The 19,098-nt window shown below is 40.2% G+C and overlaps 1 protein-coding gene across 1 annotated transcript in view; it reads right to left on the bottom strand.

The window, feature by feature from the left end:
* The window catches only part of STS (steroid sulfatase), a 105,619-nt gene that overhangs the window by 39,632 nt on the left and 46,889 nt on the right, over positions 1-19,098 (bottom strand). Inside the window, exon 7 of the mRNA XM_058535391.1 lies at positions 741-878. Coding sequence (XP_058391374.1) covers positions 741-878 — 138 coding nt within the window. The remainder of the gene's footprint in view (positions 1-740; positions 879-19,098) is intronic.

Raw genomic sequence — 19,098 nt, 5'->3', positions numbered from 1 at the left:
GTTTGCCAGTTCAGATCCCGGGCACAGACCGATGCCCCACTCATCAAGCCATGCTGAGGTGGCATCCCACATAGAGCAACTAGAAGGATGTACAACTATGACATACAAGTATCTACTGGGGCCTTGGGGAGAACAAAGGGAAAAAGGAGGAAGATTGGCAACATACCTTAGCTCAGGACCAATCTTCCTCAAAAAAAAAAATATGTAAAGATGGAAGAAGAGGTCATGAGCCAAGGAATGTGGGTGGCTTCTAGAAGCTGGAAAAGGCAACGAAACAGATTTTCTCCCAGAACCTCCAGAAGGAATGCAGTCCAGCTGTCACCTTGATTTTAGACCAATAGACCCATTTCAGATTTCTGACCTCCAGAACTGTAAGTTCATAAATTGGTGCTGCTTTAAGCCAGGAAGTTTGTGTTAATTTGTTACAGCAGCAATAGAAAACTAACACACAGGTGACAGAGGGGTTCTTGTTTTAATCAGCTATACAATATGGGGCTGTATTTACCTTTGGGTGAAAACACCCTCATTCTAATGTCTTGACATAGAATGTGTGCTTTGAATTTCTTTGGGGACCATACGAGAAACGGCCACTGTGGCCATCTGACTGTTCAGTGCCTGTGGCACAATGAAGCTCTGTATATTACAAGAGGCAGAGGGACAATGCCAAAGCTCTAAGATCTAGGAGAAGGTGACCCAGGTGAGCCAGGAGGACAGAGCTTATCAACATCAGCATTTCTCACCTTTGTAGATTCCGTTGCTCCCTCCATGGACTTCTCCTTTGGTGGTCACTTCCTCCACATGTGCTCCTTGGTCCGATGAGAAGTAGATGAGGGTGTTATTAGCCAGTCTCAACTCATCTAGAACATTCAAGATCTGCCCTGAAGGAGAGAAAATACTCAATTTTAAAACAGTTCAATCTTTACAAAAGAAAGGGAGATTATTTGCCCTCATCAACTTGTCCGTTAATTTCTCAAGGTGGGAACGAGATGCTCTGGTACACTGGAGCTCTCCCATGCTGATCCCAACAGGAGATGCAACGTAATCAGGAGGACTAACTGTGGCAGGGTTCTTGGCGAAGACAAGAAGATTCAGTCACTGAATTAAGTGTCACCTATAAGCATCACTTGAAACTCTAGGCATCATGGAGTGATTCTGTAGAGAGATCTGATAAACTACTCTAGAAGCATCAGGCTCATGGATTATGAGCCACTTGGAGGAAGGTGTCAAAAGAGAGGAGCCAAATTGTTGCAGTCACCAGCTGGCCATAGTCTTAAGGTTATGAAGTCGACTATTTTTACTTCTTGAATGGAAAAAAAACAAACCATCAATGTTCCTCTTCCATGAACAAATATGTCTACAAATATTTTATGATGAACGTCCTCTTTTAACACTTACAGTAGATACCCAAGTCTAAAACTGTCCATCTTGAGTATCAATAGTCCTCATACTTTCCTTTTCTTGTCCTCACCTTCCTTCCCCAAAACTATCATTGATTACTACCCCCAAAAAAAACAACACTTCAAAATAATAACAATATCAACATAAGAATAACCGCTACCATCTGCTGAGCCCTCTCTATGTGCAAAGGACTTTATTACACGTTCTCTTGTTTACACTACACTAAAACCTATGGGTAAATAGCACTGGCTCCATTTTACAGATGGGAGCAACAATGGTCTGAAAAGATCAGCAACCAACTCAAGGCCACACAGCAAGTGGGAGAGCCAGAAAGTAAGAGTTAAATTTGATTCCAAAACCCAGACTCTCAAACCCTGTGTAGTTAAGTGGACAGACTCAATGAGAATCAGAGGAGTAAAAAAAGACATTAAGGGAAAAAAAATTAGAGACACCTACTGAAATACCCACGGATGAAACAATACGATGGCTGCTGTTTTCTTCAAATTAATACACGAAAAACGGAAGTGTGTGTGGGGTAAAGATTAAACAAGGTTAGGCATGAGTTCGTAACCATTAAAGGTGGATCAAAGGCATATGGGAGTTTACTGTACTTTTCTGTCTATTTCTGCTTATGCTTAAAATTTTCCATGAGAAAAAAAAATAGAAGCTAGTGGAAGATTGGAGAAATGGCTGAAACACGGACTCTGATTAGGAAGCTATCACCAGTTCTCAAATCAGAAGAAAATGATAGTCAAACCAGAGGTATACAATTTATAATTTCCACAGAGATCTATGTACTCGAAATACTGCTAGTTTAATTTACTAAGTTAATGCACGCAGTTATACTTGAGAGTATTAACAGGTGTGACTCCATGTTTTGATGTTTCATTGCTAAGAGATTTTAGGCCTCACCTTTCCCTCTTCCACATGTGCCCCACAAGCTGATAAGAAAGCCTGGGTGCTCTCTCCTCCAGTGCCTATGGGAGATTCAAACTAGGCAAGCTCCTGCCGGCATGCAGGAATCCTCAACCAAATCCCCAACTCCTACCTACCATGAAAGCTGAATCAGTCTCCTTGTCCATCTCTCTTAAGCTTCTTCCACACCAGCTTAGAAGCTACCCTGTTCTCCCCAGCGAGCCTCATTATGTGGCCAACAAACCTTTTCACATCCTCTGGGTGTGGGTGTGGCATCATTAGTCTCGACATGGGAACTGAATTTTGCATCAACTGGAATTCTACAAGGATGCCAGGTATCACTTGCAGCAGAAATAACATCTGAATACGGGTACATGCTCTCCAGCAGGTAGGTCACGCCCCAGTGGAGACAGGCCCTCTGCCCTGCAGGTGCACCCTCACCGACTTGGCCCAGAAAAGGGAGAGAAGGACTGCAGAGTCAACTCTCCACAGAGGTGGCAGAGATGATTTCTGATGCAAAAGCAAGACACAAGTCGTTTGTTACAAGACATATTTTTGCTATTTGATTGCAAATGCCACAGGCTAGAGTACGTTCAATCTTTCTCAATTTTTTAACTCAAATAATAAACATTCCTAGAAGCCACATTATATACATGAATGTCATACTCAGAACCAAGGAATAAGATGCACGAGGGCCATTTCAGCAGTTTGTCTCCTACGATAAATCATTATCAGGCAGACATTTATTATGGTGTTATTGGTCCAGCTAGGCAAACCACCTGTGCACTTGGGCTTGGGGTTATTCGGCTCTGACACTCATTTAAGACTTATCCCTTTGAAAATGGTAAGTAGTTTAATGAGTAGACTTAGGAAGAAGTGATAAGGTGATATAACCCCCGCTTATACTATGAAGGAAAAATGCCCCTTTTGGCTCATATGACAATTTCTAAATAAAATAATACAGACTGGGCCGAGAGTAGAGTATTGAGAGTTTTACTTCTTTGTGTTGTAATTAGTATTTTGCAAAAGCACACGCGACTATGCACCTCCATTTCAAATGAAATTCACCTTTCATATATTTAGAAGTATCCTAGCATGAAGAAAATAATAATAATCCTGTGAAGAAGTGCCTTTTGAAAAAATGTGGTTTCCACGATAACTTCTATGGACACAAAAAACCTGCACACGGATGTTTATAGCAGCTTTATTCATCATTGCCCAAACCTTGGAAGCAACTGAGATGTCCCTCAGTAGGTGAATGGATAAATAAACTGTGGTACATCCAGACAATGGAATATTATTCAGCACTAAAAAGAAACGAGCTATCAAGCCATGGAAAGACATTGAGGAAATTTAAATGCATATTACTAAGTGCAAGAAGCCAATCTGAAAAGGCTACCTGCTGCATGATTCCAACTCTATGACATTTTGGAAAAGGCAAAACTATGGAGACCGTAAAAGAATCAGTAGTTGCCACAGGCTTGGAGGGAGGCAGAGATGAATAGGCAGAGCGCAGAGGATTTTTAGGACAGGGTAAGTATTGTGTATGACACTGTAATGGTGGATACATGTCACTATACATTTGTCCAAACCCATAGAATGTACAATTCAAATAGCCCTCAGGAAAACTATGGATTTTTGTTGGTAATAACGTATCCATATTGGCTCATCAATTGCAACAAATGTACCACATTAATACAAAATACCACAGGGGAAATTGTGTGCAGAAGAAAGGGAATATATGAAAACCCTCTGTACTTTCTACTTTTACTTTCTGTAAACCTACAACTGCTAAAAAAATAATAGTCTACTAATTTGTAAGACATGCCTTTCAAATACAATGCTGACCCCTAGACTTCCTCATCCGTGCATTCAATAATGTGTTTACGAAGCACCAACTGAACACGAGCTTCGCGCTAAAGGCTGGGGCACGGCAGAGCATCAGGCCACGCCTTCTCCTAAAGCCTCCTGATGCCTCGTTTCCTCTGTTCAAGCCGGTTACATCTATTTACAGTTTCCCCTCCAGGTTACTCTCCTCTCCAGATAAACCTGCAGCTGCGCTGATCATACAGATTCCTGCTATTAAAATATATATTGCATCCTTTTCCATCTTAACACTCCTCCCTTGATAGTTCCTCCAAATTCCAATATTTCAGATGACCATGATAAGAAATTTACTTTCTCTCCATCAATTTTTCTTATTCGTTGCCTCAAGGGATAACTTTACTTATCATTTCATCAAAAGCACCATATAGGACTGGGTTGGGATTAATACAAGAGAATCTAGCTGAGGCTACCGTGCATGTACAAATGGTGGAGATTTTGGCTCAACCTGTGGAAAAACTGTCAGATTTATGATTTCCTTTTAGTTCTTTTTTTCCCAAAAGACACACTCTAGATCCCACACAGTTTAGGTTTTATGCCAGAATCTCATTTGTAAAGCCCAAAGCCCATTAACCATTTAATTTTTCATAAGATTGATCCTATAAAGGTCTAACATATTTCTCTCCTAAAAATTCTGAAGAGAAACCTCCTGTGGAAACAAATGCTGTCGTGTTATTCTTGCTTTCAGAGCAATACATTGCAAGTCAGAGGTCTGCAAATATTATTCTTCAGTAAGGTTCTCAAGGTATAATGATACCAATTTATATAGGAGGAGAGTTTTGAATTACCGATGGTGGGCTGCAGGATAGCTTATAAATGAAATGTTCTATTTCCAAAGCTTTCTCACATTGTTCCCTGAATGAAACAAATACAGGGAATAAGCCATTTCAAGAGCATTTTGTTATTTCACTGGAGACAACAAGAGCGAGCTTACCAAAAAATGAGGACTTCCTGACCAGACTGTTGTAATTCCAAAGAAGAAAACTTCGAAATGTGAAAATCTGGCTCCTTCCTCCTTCAGGTGTGAATGTGGGTTGCAGAGGAAGCCTAAATTCTAGAGAGCTCATTCATTCCATTTATTCCCCCCACAAACAAGTGTTAATCCAATATTTAGAGTCAGGGCGGGGATATGCTATGCAGGAGAGAGAAGGGTTTCAATGCACAGGCAGAATTTTAGGTCTTGCATGAGAGAGGGGCTATTGCATTGAACTAAGCGCTCAAGCTCTGGCTTCTGAGTCCTGAGAGAAGCAGACCTGGTTTGAATCCTGGGTCCCCGGCTTGCTCAGTGGGGTTCTTTGCCTCTGCATCAGGGATGATAAGGTATAATAGTAGAGGGTTGCCATGAGGAATGAAGGAAAATTGCATCCAAAACACTTAACCCAGGACTGTCACACTACAAGTGTTCATTGCACCTTAGCTCTTAAATGGAGTTAAAAAATGGGCTTGCATTATTGAAGCCTTGCTATTTCTGCTGATTTGGCTTTCCCTTTTCTTCTACAAGGTAGGTTGACTCAGACAAAATATTGGAGCAAAATGCCGTGAAGTAACTCTTTGCCCTTTTGGAAGCATTGGGCTCATTGAGGAAAAAAATATCTCCTTAATCAGCCACCCACCATGCATAATTAAGAAAGAATTTCCACCTACTCAATGTAACTCTAAAAAACACAGGAAACCCTAAAAAGTTCCCCTAAAACTATGTAGGTTCTTTATCTGATCAACAGGTTAATGGTGGGACTCAAATATTCCCTCTGAGGCTAAAATTTTAAGACAAAGGAGAGGATCTAATTGCAGGACCTGGTGGTGGCCATGACTCTCCATGAGGCACGTGAAATGCTTGGTGTCATTCTGGGAAGCTAGTTAACCTATGTTGTGATGCTGTCCTGAATTATTAAATGGCACAGAGAAATTCTGTTGTCATTGGCCCTAGAAAGGCAATTCTTTGTTAGCTTATGTAGGCTTAGAAGCATTATCAACATCCCATACATCAGGGCATATTTGTCAGCATACAAATAGATTTATTGTCTCCAGGGGGAAGCAATGTCCATTTAATGCAGGTAAACTTGATCTAGTACTCCTTCCCAAAATAAATGGTCGAGATTTTCAAAACGTTAAGTCCTGATCTTCTCCATAACATGGAGCTCATGGGATCCCACAGATGGGACATTTACAAGCATACAAGTTATCTATAGTATAAAATCAAGTTCAAAAGCCTACATATAAAAGAAAAAAAATAGTATATGACCAAAAATGGAAGTCCTAAGATCGGATTATTTATCTGCATTCCATAAGGTGGTCAAGAAACAAAAACGACAGGCTGGCTTTCGGGGAGTGCGAGGGGGGAGAGTTGGTGTTGTTTGCTATGGCTTTTCATTTGTTTCTTGATTTGAGGGTATTTTTAGAGAGAAGCAGACAAAATATTGCAATAGTTAAATAGAAGATGTGGTGTTCTCCTTATTATCCTGGGATCCAATGCAACTGTTGCATGAAATGTAGTCTGGAACTCAATTACTTAGACGCCACCTGGAAATCCAGGTCTAAGGAGGCATTGAAAATGAAACTCTTGCAAGACGGTTTCAGGAACTAAGAAACTGGGAGCCAGAGCATGAATTCTACCACATCCATAGGGTATTTCCACATCCTCAGTGATGAGAGAAGGGTGGCTCCCATCTCCACCAATGAATGAGCAAGAGAAAAGGGGCTCAAACTTTATCACAAGCAATTTATGTAGCATGCAACACGCCTGCCACAAGCAGATGATGGAGGAGCCATGGAACCATCCTCTTTGAAGGCCTTTAAGAAAAGGATAAACCCTTCCCTGACAGCCGTGGGTGAATTACACATCAACATGCCCAGTGCCAGATCTCGTGTGTTTTCTCTTCAACCAGATTCACCATGTCCATTAACTTTGGGATCATCCCTTTAATATTTCACTCACTTCCACATCTCCTAAGTTACACAAATATTTCACTCCAAACATGTTTAAAAGATCTCTCTAATCATTTTCCAAATAGCTATGGAAACGTAAATAAATGTGATATTAAGGAATTGATTCAGCTACTTTATGCATTAATTTATGCATTTTTTTTGTTGTTGTTCTTCTGGCTGACCCAAACTAATAATCAAGACCTTGTGTTTACAACATAAGTTCCCTAGGGTGTTCATATTATATATCAGTGTTCCTCAAATTTTAGTGTGCTTGTTTATCCACTGGAGACCATGCTAAAACAAAGATTCTGATTCAGTAAATCTGGAGGAGTCAGGTCTGAGAACTTGAATTTCTGAAAAGCTCTTAAATGATGTTTGTCCGAGGACCATACTTTTAGAACACAGGTTATGTGTGACTAAATGTTTAATAAATGTTGACATATAATAAAAGGAGATGGTTGGCATTTTACAGATTTCAAGAACTACACTGATAATGAGATTTAGCTACAACTTCAGACAATTGAACACATAACTTTTATACACAGTAAATAAACGTAATAAATGGATAATTAGGATCATTAGGGTAGCTAAGAAATGGAAAACTGTAAGACTGAAATGCCACCTTTCTACTAATGTCCCTTTCTTCCCTTTGCTGGCGTTTCCCTCTTTGGTGAGTTCCGTCTGCGCTCATATTGTTTGCAGGACATTCATCCTTATTTTGTGTGGTACCTGGTTGTTGTGATAACGTTGTGATTTCCTCCATTAAACCCATCTCTGCCCTAATCACAGTGGTAACATGTGATTTATCCCCCTGCTCCCGCATCAGCTCTCACCATCTGGGCTGCTTTCACGGTTCTCCTCAGCCATCGTCCTAGATTAACAATAACTTGTGTTTTTTCCAGTGTGCTGCATTTGCTGGAAATAATTTGCATAACTCCAGCTAGTTCTCATTCTCTTGGAGCACGCCAGTGTTCTCTTGCATCGATGAGGCCAAGGCACACAGAAGAACAGGGTCATTGTGTCTGATCAATGGCATTACACCTGTGTGTCTGGGAGAAAACGCAAAGTTGGCGTGCCTGCAAGTTGGAGGAAGCCACTCTGGGTCAGTGCCTGCGGTCACTGCTTCCCTGGAGTCACAACATCACAATGGGCTGGCAGACCCGAACGGCAGGCCGTCAGACTGGCAGGAAATATTTTGAAAGGGCAGCGCTCAGAGGGAACACACAGTCTTCCCACTCTTGAGCCAGCTAGACCACTCTATTTCCTGGATTCTATTGTCTTGCAGACAATAAGGCTTGGGGATTCTGGTGCAGCCGTTTGCTCTTTGGAATGGCCACTGGCTGGACTTGCCCTGGGAGGTTATCTAGGCTTTGTCATGGAGTACCAAGCTGCCCAGTCCCCCAAGGGACCATATCCGTGATGGAAGCCAACGCAAAGCTCTGGAAACAGATCAGCCAGTACTTCTCCAGCAACATCCGATGCCAGAGACATCAGATAGCCACAAACTTCCTGTCTGAGCTGGGCTGTGAGTACAGAATATCCAGAGACAAGCAACAACTATCAAGGAAACTAATCCCCTCAGAATTTTCTTTATTTGTCATGCTCTACCATACTGTCCATACTAACTTTTATTTTAGGGCTTGATTTTTTTTTGCATTGGATTTTACCATCTATAAGTCTGAAGATACAAAATTGAAAATTATGCTTCCCTTCACTGACACCCTGCACGTTAATCACAGATTCAAGCACTCCTCACCACTCAGATTAAAACCTGGACATGTTGCCTGACACCCCACCAGGCTCCTCTCCTAGGTTTTGCTCCTAATCAATGTGACCTGCAGTTTGCCTATTTGCAGCTCCCCTGCAATGTCCTCCTGACTCCAGGGGGATGTGCTGAATTTTGGGGAGAGCAGATGGGCAAGTGGATGATTCTGGAGAGTCCACAGGGACATCTCAAATATAAGGGGACATAGTAGCAATAACATAAAAAAACACAGATGGTGCAAATACGTGTTGACTTTTCCATCATAGACTTTATTCTCATCCATGATTTTTCTACTCAATGTAATGTGGGGGGGCCCAATGTAGATTTTAAGCAAAGATGCTTTACACATCCGAGAAAGACAGAACAATAATAATGATGATGATAGCAGCTAGCATTTGTTGAGCCCTCCTTGCATGCCAGGCAGCGTGCTATTCTAAATATATGACTTCATCTGATTCCTTCAACTAACTCAAGCAGGTGGAATAAATCCATGAAGGGGGACTATTGCATTCGACTTTTTGATGAGTCCTAATTGCGTCATGACTTAAAAGCAACAGGTATACAAATCTATTCCAGACCTCTAAATTTGACCTCACCTTTCAAATATAGACATTGGTAGTCAGTGGAATAGTATTTGAACATTGCTTTAACACAGTCTCCCGAATCCTAACATATCTTTTCTTTCTGTGCCTTGAAATATTTAACTAGCAAATTAAATTTGCTAATTGGAAGGGGCTGAAGGTGGAGGAAGTAAGTAGTATCTAATACTTCCCTATGATAGCCACATCTATACCCTATAGCATACGAGGCAAACTGAAGAACACAGGACTTGATGGAATCCTAGGACACAGGAGTTGGAAGAAAACCATTGGAAGTCATTGATCCGAACAGGTTTGTCTCAGAAACGATCTGCAGTTGGAGAGGAGCAGACAGGTCTAACGTCTCAATTAACTCAGTGGTCCAGAAATCTTTTCATGCTACTGAGAAGTGGGGTAACATAGTGGTTGCTGGGCAATCTCACACAAGTTACTTAACCTCTCGAAACTTCACATTCTCACCTGGAAACTAGAGATGATGATTAAAATGTCTTGTAGTGTAGTGGTGGGGAGTAAACTAAACAATCCCCATAAAATGCTTCGATAAGTAACTAGAATATACCAAATGCTTTTACATTTTAGCTATTAATGCTTTTACATTTTAGCTATTGTTAGTCAATAATGTTTATTATTATTGCTGTGGTTGTTGTTGCTATTATTCATATTATTAAAATGCTACCACATATTTTATTAATCCTGTTGGAATTAATTGGGCAACTTGATTCCTTGATAATTTATGATGTTATCTTCTTTATGGAAATGTTTTATAAAACAGTGTTAAAAACTTTTCATTTTAATTTGAGATGTACATTCAAGGTAAAATAATATACATCTCAGGGCCCAGAACATGAAATTAAGCATCAGGCTTTGTAAAAATGGTAACATTGTTACAGAGTTTATCAAACCCAGACATTAATGATTTATAAGCTAAATTAATTTAGAGAACCAAAATCAATATTCTACACAATGATTTCCCAACTAAATATTATGGCTGAAAGTTTGTTTGGCTTGCCAGCTCTGCCTTGGTCCTGCCTGGTGCCCCCTCCCAATCCTTCTAACTGTCCTAGTATTCAGTGTTTTTATCTCTAGGCTAAGGTTGCAAAAACCTCATTCTGCAGAAAATTTACTGTTTTGTGTCAAATGCAGATTTACTGGAAACTCATGCAGAAAGTGAAGAGGAAGAAAAACATAGATAGTGTATATTTCCTTTATTCTTGCTGCCCCGTTATCACTGGATTTTCTGATACCCTGACTTACATTAAGCTTTCCAGATACGCATACCTGAAGCACACATACCAGATCAAGAATAGGTTAATGGAGCAAAAACGCATTTTTGAAGATAAGGATTAATCTGCAAGAATAAAGCATTTAAAATTAATGCAGTACGAACAGAGCCCAGGACTGACTACAGCACGTATGTGGTGTGTTGAATTGGTGGGCAAATGAGTCAGACAGAGGTCATGGGGAAATAGAGTGGAAAAGAACTTCAATACCACCACCCATACAAGACACGCAAAGAGGGACAATTCAACAGTTCTAATTTTTACGTCCCCTGTGGCCATAACTTGCCTTTGTCTAAACCACACATTAAGTTCTGTTAGGAATTAGGCTCTGTTAGGAATTCCATTCCTCTACTCTTCAAGAAGTACCAAGTAAAGAAGCTGATAAACATGTTTGAGGGGCTCACGTTCTGTGGGCATGAGTGGGTCAACTATCAGACAGCAGGAGGCTGCCCAAATGTACGGATCTCTGATCCCGCGGTGTAGATAGCAACAGAGAGCCAATGAGATTTGTAGAGTTGACTTCCAGTGTTGAGGCAGTCGTAGATCTGGAAGTCATTCTCCTCCCTCCTAAAACAGAAGCAACCCTACAACCTCTGTCACGGTTGCTTTAAGAGCAGAAGGAGAAACTGATGTAAAATAGCAGGCAACTGGTATTTTAGACAATGTGTATGGGAAGAGATGACCCTGCCCAATGACCTCCATTTCCAATACCACCTAGACCTGTTCAGCAGTAAAGTCAGAGCAGTCAGTTCTTCAAATTAAGAAAGGCTTCAAGTGGGACTTTGGAGTAATTGCAAGCAGAACTTTCTTCCATGAGAATAAAGACCCTACTCCAGGAAATGGCCATTCTGAGGATGACCACCATGGCGTATGGCATGAAATGCAGAACAAGATCATGAAAAAGAAAGCTATGGAGAAAAGCAAGCAGAGACCATCTGCAGAGCCACAGTTAGTTAAGGGATTTCTTAGCTTTTGGTGAGACAGGGTGGGAGAAAATATGTAGTATATTACTTGTAGTTTGGTGTCTGCATGTTCACGCAAATCCACATACAGATGGATGTGTATTCTACAGTGTGGATTCTGTCAGTACCCACTAATGTTTGTGTTTGTCATAAGCCTACTTATACTGTTCTGGTCAAAGATTCCTTTTCTTTCACCCAAACCAAGTGTACTGTCACCCTCGCTGGCCAATGGCATCTGAGCAAGACTCGCTCCTGTCTGGAACAGATGTGTTTTGTACAGAAGCATCCCCCATGCTGGGATGCCCACTTCAAAAGTTCTGTGAGGAGACAATGACAAAGAATTACTAACATGGACACAGCTACCCTATCTGCGAATATGGCGATTCCTTCTGTTTCAAAATAAATTAGAATGTCCTTTCTCTTCTCTTCTTCCCCTTTGCTTAATTGCAAGCAGCACTAAACAAAACCGAAATGTCAAGTTGTGTACACAAAGCAAAATGGTTTTTCACACAGTCGGTACTCAAAGCTTCAAAGATTGTCAAAGAAGCTTATTTTCCGTAGGTTTTCTTCTTCCGAAAGTATGGTATATTTACTTGCTAAAAATCAGATGCATAAATGCGTTCATGAGACGGTTGTTAACTGATGAAATTTGGCAGGCGAGAAATAGCAATGTCCACAGCAGTATTTGACAGACAATTCTACCTTCAAATGATTAAAGTTAGAAGACTGAAAATGCTGTAATTTTGTCATTTTTGTTCTCTTCTGGCTATTGCTTTACCTCCGAATGAAAACATATTATGACAACAGCGTTCTTTCTCTAACAATTTCCTATAAACTGGGGATGTGAACATGTGCAGAAGTCATATTTTGCCATGGCTGACTAAAAGGAGATTATGTGGATGAACATCACTGAGGATTTGTTTTAAAATTTAAGCAAGTAATAAAGCTCAGAGGCCACCTTCCTCTAAATTAGAGCCAATGGGTGCACCTGCTGTGAGTGACCTTAAATGAATGAAATTTTGTGTTAAGTATAGCAAGCACCCAGTTAACTCTGGAAACAACAGAGGTTTGCTCTGTTTTAATTTTTTGCACCAGTGGTATCTGGGGTACCCAATGGATAAGATCTATGTTGCATTGAGAAGGAGTCATTGATGAAAATATGCTACTTTATAACCTGCCTTCAGTTTTTTCTACTGCTTGGGAGCACATAAAATGACTTACAGAGTCCTGCTGTCAAGACACTTACCTTCTCAAATGCTTATATCCCTAAGTTAACAGAAGAACATTAAGCCATCACTGCCCCCAACCCAGGGCTCTGTCCACCAGGTTGAGAGATACAGTCCAAATGGGTGAGCCCGGAGAACACAGACAGTTAGCTCTGAGCAGACTCTGTGAACGATCTTGAATTGCCACTCCACAAGGCTTCTTGGAAAAGCAGCTCCTTCAGACTGGGCAGAGAGACTGCTCCAAGGATCTCAGATGACAAAGGCTATGGAAAGATCCCATTTATTCCATTTTCTCATGGCTAGATATGGAACCAACAAAAGGTCACAAGACTCTAACACATGAAACTGTGCCCTGGGACATCTATGTCCATTTGCTCCCTTTTTTCCCCAAAAGAGCATAAGAAAGTATACTTAGAGGAGAGATGGTGAAGTCAAGGCACACAATAAGAGAAGGAAGTCAATGGAAGCTGTGTGTGGAGCTACCATAATAATGACGAACATTTGTAGAGTTCTTAACGTATCCCGGGCAGTCTTCAAGACATCCCAGCAGGAAAGGCAACGTTATAATCCCATTTTACAGATGAGAAAATAGAGGCCCCAGTGAGAGAGGTAACCTGCCCAGGTTTACCAGCCAGGGTGTGGTGGAGCTATATGGAACCTCAGGTGTCTGGCCCCAAAGTCTATGCCCTTCCTTGGCACTCCTGCTGCCATCAGTATGCAGAACCCATATGTCCCACTTAACACCACGTGGGGCATAAGGACACGAACCTGGGTCTGAATTCTGCCTCTGCCGCTTGCAAGCTGTGAGAGTCTCCTGGGACAAGCTACTTCCACCCTATGTGTCTCGGTTTAGACATCTGTAAAATGGGTAATATAGTCCCACCCTCAGAGGACTGCATGAGGACTACAACGAATACATAACGCCTGGAGAGAGTAAGTGGCCACCAAGTGAAGATGTGTATGCTTATTATCAGTAGCATCAATATTATTAGCGATGTAGGAGGTGGTGGTGTGACAACCGGACAAAGTCTCAAGTGGTAGTGAAAACCAGAAGAGCTGGGAGCCAAGGCAAGGCCAGTCCACGACATCAAACCTCTAACTTACACAGCCAAGAACAGTTTAACAGCCTTTTGAGAATAGTCTTATTAAGTGAAAGGGCTCAGCTCATGAATTGCCTGCTTTTGACTAAATCACACATTCAATCGTGTGGTATAAATGTCTTCTAATGATCCCTTACTTTTTTTTCCTCTTCTAACTGTAAAAATCAAGATAGCTTTAACACTTCAAAAAACTCTGGTTTTTGAAGATTTGGAAACCTGGTGGCTATACACCAGTTTCCACCTCCTTCCCTTTTCTAACTCTTTGCAAAGGTGACACAACTAATCTAGAAGAAACATAACTGATTCGCGTTCACCAAGAGAAAGCAGAGCGGAGTCCCAGGCACACACCTGGAGCTTTGGGACGCAGGTGGGATCACACAGGTGAGGGCAGGAGGCAGTGCAGCCGCAGCCAGCTGCTCCCTCCTCACTGCCCGGGAGGACATTGGGGAGCAAAGGAGGAATCTTCCTTTGGGGGCAATTGGGGACAGCCCCTCTCTTGAGTGATCCCAAGGCTTTGTGCCCCTGGCCAGGCGAAAGAGTAACGCCAGAGAGAAACAGGCAGTGGAGCTGGTGTGGCCGCCATCCCGGCCTGCCCTAAAATGCTTTGACTCCCACCTCCCATGGTGACAGGACAGGTGTGAGCCCACCATACTGCCACTCACAGAGGAGACCCTGCCTGATGAATCGTCCTGTGCCAGTCTCCATGGGAAGAGACCACCGGCATACAGCCACCTGGCTTACAGTGGGCTGTGGGGGCGTCATTATTCTGAACTCCGCTTAGACCTTGCAGAAAGGGCCTGACCTGAGGCCTACTGCCCAGCGACAAGGTGCAGCATCAGGCCACCAAACCCCATCTTCCTGAAGTTCTAGGAGGTCCCATACCAGCCGAGAGTGTGGACCAACCAAGACCAGTATCCATAATAATGAGCAAATGACAACACACGATCCTACACACACATGTTCCTTTCCATAGACTATCTAACTGTAAAGCATGAGACCATAAAGATACTGGGAAGAAATACAAGAGAAAAGGTAAATAATTTGGTGGGTAAAGAAAGTCTTTTTTAGCCAGTCATCAAGCCCCAAAGTCATGAAGGAAAGGCTATCAAATTTGACCACAGGAATTCATCAAAAAAGACTCTATAAATAAAATGAAAAGACAAACAAAAATGTAGAAAACTATTTGCAATATACGAGAATAATATTAATGTCCTTAATATGTAAATAGCCCACAAATCAATAAGAAAAAGATAAACAATCCAATAGAAAAGTGCCTAAAGAATATGAACAGGGAATTCTTAGGAGAAAAAAGACAACTATGGACTAAAATATATAGTCTCAACTCCACGTGCAACAGAAAGAAAAATTTAAATAGTGAAATAGCATTTTTCATCTCACAAATATAAAAGTAAACATACTTTTAGAATCACACTATATAGAGTTGTTAAGATTATGAGGAAATTAGCATTCTCACAGATCATCAATGGGTGTCCCATTGTTGAGGGAAAAAAAGGGTAAGACATTTTACGTGCTATATACCAAAATTCCACTTTTTAATACTCTTTAATCCAGTATTTTAATTTTGAGAATTTTTTTTTTGAAAAATGTTCCCACAAGTTCACATAGATATACGGAGAAGAATATTCACTATAGCATCACTTGAAATAGAAAAACAAAACAAAAACTTGGTGGGACTCAGATGTCCCTCCCAGAGGAATGGTTAAGTAAATTGTAGTATAAGAAAGATGAAACGAAAAATGAAATGCTGAAGTTGAAAAACGACCAAGTATATAGTTAAGTGAAAACTGTAAAACAGTGTACAGAGCTTGTGTAAAATACTCAATAATAATAAAGATCACATCTGAATACTATTATATAATATTGGCAACATATAAAAAATGAAACCAACACAGTAAACCGTGAATGAGGTAACCTACTAGGGATGTGATCCTAGGGGGCACTCCCTTTCTATTTGCGTTTAATATGGATTACTTTGGTAATAGAAAACGAATTACAGTAACATTGGTTTATAACATTGTATAAATTTCAGGTGTACTTCATTATACTTCTATTTCTTATACAATGTTATAAACCAATGTTACTGCAATTAGACAAAAAATTAAAAAAACAAAACAAAACAAAACAAAGGAAGGATTTTGATAGGCAAAGTATTTTGCCTCCATAAGAAAGTAACTTCTATAAAGTGAGAACTTTTATTTTTGTATCCAATTTCAAGTATTACCCATTAACACCTGTGTACAAGTTTACCTTCATACAATAACTGAAATTAAGAAATTAATACTTCCTTTAAAAAAATAAAGCTATTTGAGTTTCTAGTTTAAAAAAAAAAAAAGAAAAGAAAACGAATTACACAGTGCGAAAATATTCAACTTAAAAAAAAAACACAGATGACAGAGGCAACAATTAAGAACTTTTTTTCTCTTGCAAAGGGACATGTGAAATACTCCTGGACAGGCACCGCAGAACTCTGCTCTTGAACTAGCAGAGCCTAGAACCCAGCTGTCCCCTTGTCCTGATGCAGAATGGTCCTGCAGCAACAGAAAACTGCCCCAACATAGAACCACAGAAGGAAGCAGGATGTCACTGGTCACTGACCTCCAGCCCAGGCTCAGTTGTCACTAAAGACTCCCCAAACATACATCTCAGAGAGTGACAAGAATGGAAAATCCCAGCATGGGTAATTTTATTTTCATTATCATAAATTCTTTTTTTTTCTTCAATGCTGGAAGGAATATGAACCTAAATAAAAGTATTTTCCAGTAACAACATCACATGTACTATTTGAGGAAGCCCTGCATTTTGAAAGCACACATTAGGAACTCCCAAACAGCACAACAGCACATTCCCCTCAATTTTTTGGCACATGTCCTGAAGCTTAGCGTATACCTTTGCATCGAGCATGTGATTTTTATACTGTCTGCTCATTAAATAAGTTTGACAATCGTGGAAAGAAAATTATACCTAGGTGGGTCTGTACTAGCCATTCCTTTACAATTAATGGGTTGTCAGCATTTCCGAGACATTTTCTTGACATTTCAAAACCTCATTATGTATCCTGCATTCGGGGAAACAGGGGTCTGTAGTGGAAACGATTTCATTTCTCTCCTGTCTAGATCTGCTTGAATAAAAAATCTGTTCATTAGGCAGAGGTGCTGTACCTACCAGGCCCTGTCCAAAGTCCCTGGGAAGATCCTGTCGGTCCGCAGGCCCTAGTTCATGACCATCTCGGCCACAAGAGCTTACAATGATAGGACTGGAGGTCATATTTTATCTGATTCAGAGCTCAGCTGCCATTCCAAGCAGACATTCAAGATTTGATAGTCTGGGATAAACTAGTGGATTTCCTTTTTTTTTTAACTTCAGTTTCCACTTTGGGGAATTAGCATCACACTGAAGTTATTGAATTAGGCAGATTTTACAAACTCACGCATTTTTTAAAAGTGTGTATTTAGGATACAGTTGAAGAGAAACTTAATGCAAAAGGACCATGTGTAAACACACAAACACACTCTCTCTCACACACACACACACACACACACACTCCCAGACAACTTGAAGTCTTTTGAAAATTCAAAAAGGGAATTTTCAATAAAGAAAAGCACCAGTGTGAAAATGAAATCCAATTTGTTGCTTGAGTAGTGTTTTAATAATTGCGTCATAAACGCCTTGGGATTCAGGAATAGAAAGTGTTGGCTGAATATGTAAAACACATCTTTAAGCTAAGCAAAGTGATATGGTTAGCAGAGGCAAACTTGTGCAAGATTCGGGTGCCGTAGCTCTTTACCACGTCATCCTCAGAGTATGGGGCTTAAGAAACCGTGCCAACCTCACTTGATAAATGTCAATACATTTTTTGTTTGTTTGTTTAATTGAAAAAAAACAAAACAAGAAAAATGTCTCACCTCTTTAGGAATCAAATATAATGCAGCATATATAACTTTTCAAAAAGAGTTGCGCTCTTTCATTCATCATATTAGCAAAGATTTTTTTGTTTTGTTTTAAATCATAATGATCATTGCTAGCAAATGTGTAGTTAGCTGATACAATAAATTAGTATAAATAATTCCTTTTTCTAGTATTTATCTTTTTATCAATTTCTTTGTATGAGCCCTTTCTCTATCGTGAGGATTTTCTTTTTACTTTACATAGATATTGCACATGCTTTTTAACTGGTTTGTCATTTGTCTTTTTAGTCTGTTATTGCTTTTTTGACATCAGGAAATTTTAGATTTTATGTCATTAACCTCAGCAATTTTTTTCTTTTATTATTTATTCCTTTGCTTTTATGCTTAGAAAGACCTTTCTCAACTATATACCAGATAAATAGATCCCACTACATTTTCTTGCATTCTTTAGCAGTTCCATTTTCCAAATTCAATCTGCATGGGGAATTTATTTAGATAAATGGGGAACAGCAGTATAGCACATATAGCATATAGTATGGAAGACAGAACAAGATTAAAATCCTAGCCACCATATATGACCTCATTTCTAGACCTCAGTTCCCTGTAAAATTGACTTCATCTTGACCATCAGCACTTTCTTCCTCCTTTTCTTCTCCTCCTTCTCTTCATCTTCATTGTTTTCACTATCATCTTCATCATTATTGGTCTCATTCATCATCATTTTCTTCACCATCATCATCATCATCAACATCTTCATCTTCTTCATCATCACTATCACCATCATTACATCTTTTAAGTGCATGGAAAACACTTACTACAGCACCAGGCGCCAGTGAGGTAACTATAATGTCTCCCAAAAGTTTAATCATTCTACTGCAATTAATGTGTCATCTCTTCTCAGCCATCCCCCTTGAAATGCCACCTTTAAATTTACATGAGATTCTCTTTCTGGGCTTCCTGTTCTTTTCCATCATTCTGTCTACTCTGGAGCCAGGGCCACACTATTTATTTTTATTTAAACTCTACAGAGCATACTTTTAAACAAAAATGCAAACTAAAAAGACATTTAAGAATTCACTCCCAGGCCAGCCCCGGTGGCTTAGTGGTTAAGTTCGGGA

This window comes from Diceros bicornis, chromosome X (genome assembly GCF_020826845.1).
Source record: "Diceros bicornis minor isolate mBicDic1 chromosome X, mDicBic1.mat.cur, whole genome shotgun sequence".
Taxonomy (NCBI): domain Eukaryota; kingdom Metazoa; phylum Chordata; class Mammalia; order Perissodactyla; family Rhinocerotidae; genus Diceros; species Diceros bicornis.
This window is presented reverse-complemented; position numbering and strand designations above follow the sequence as displayed.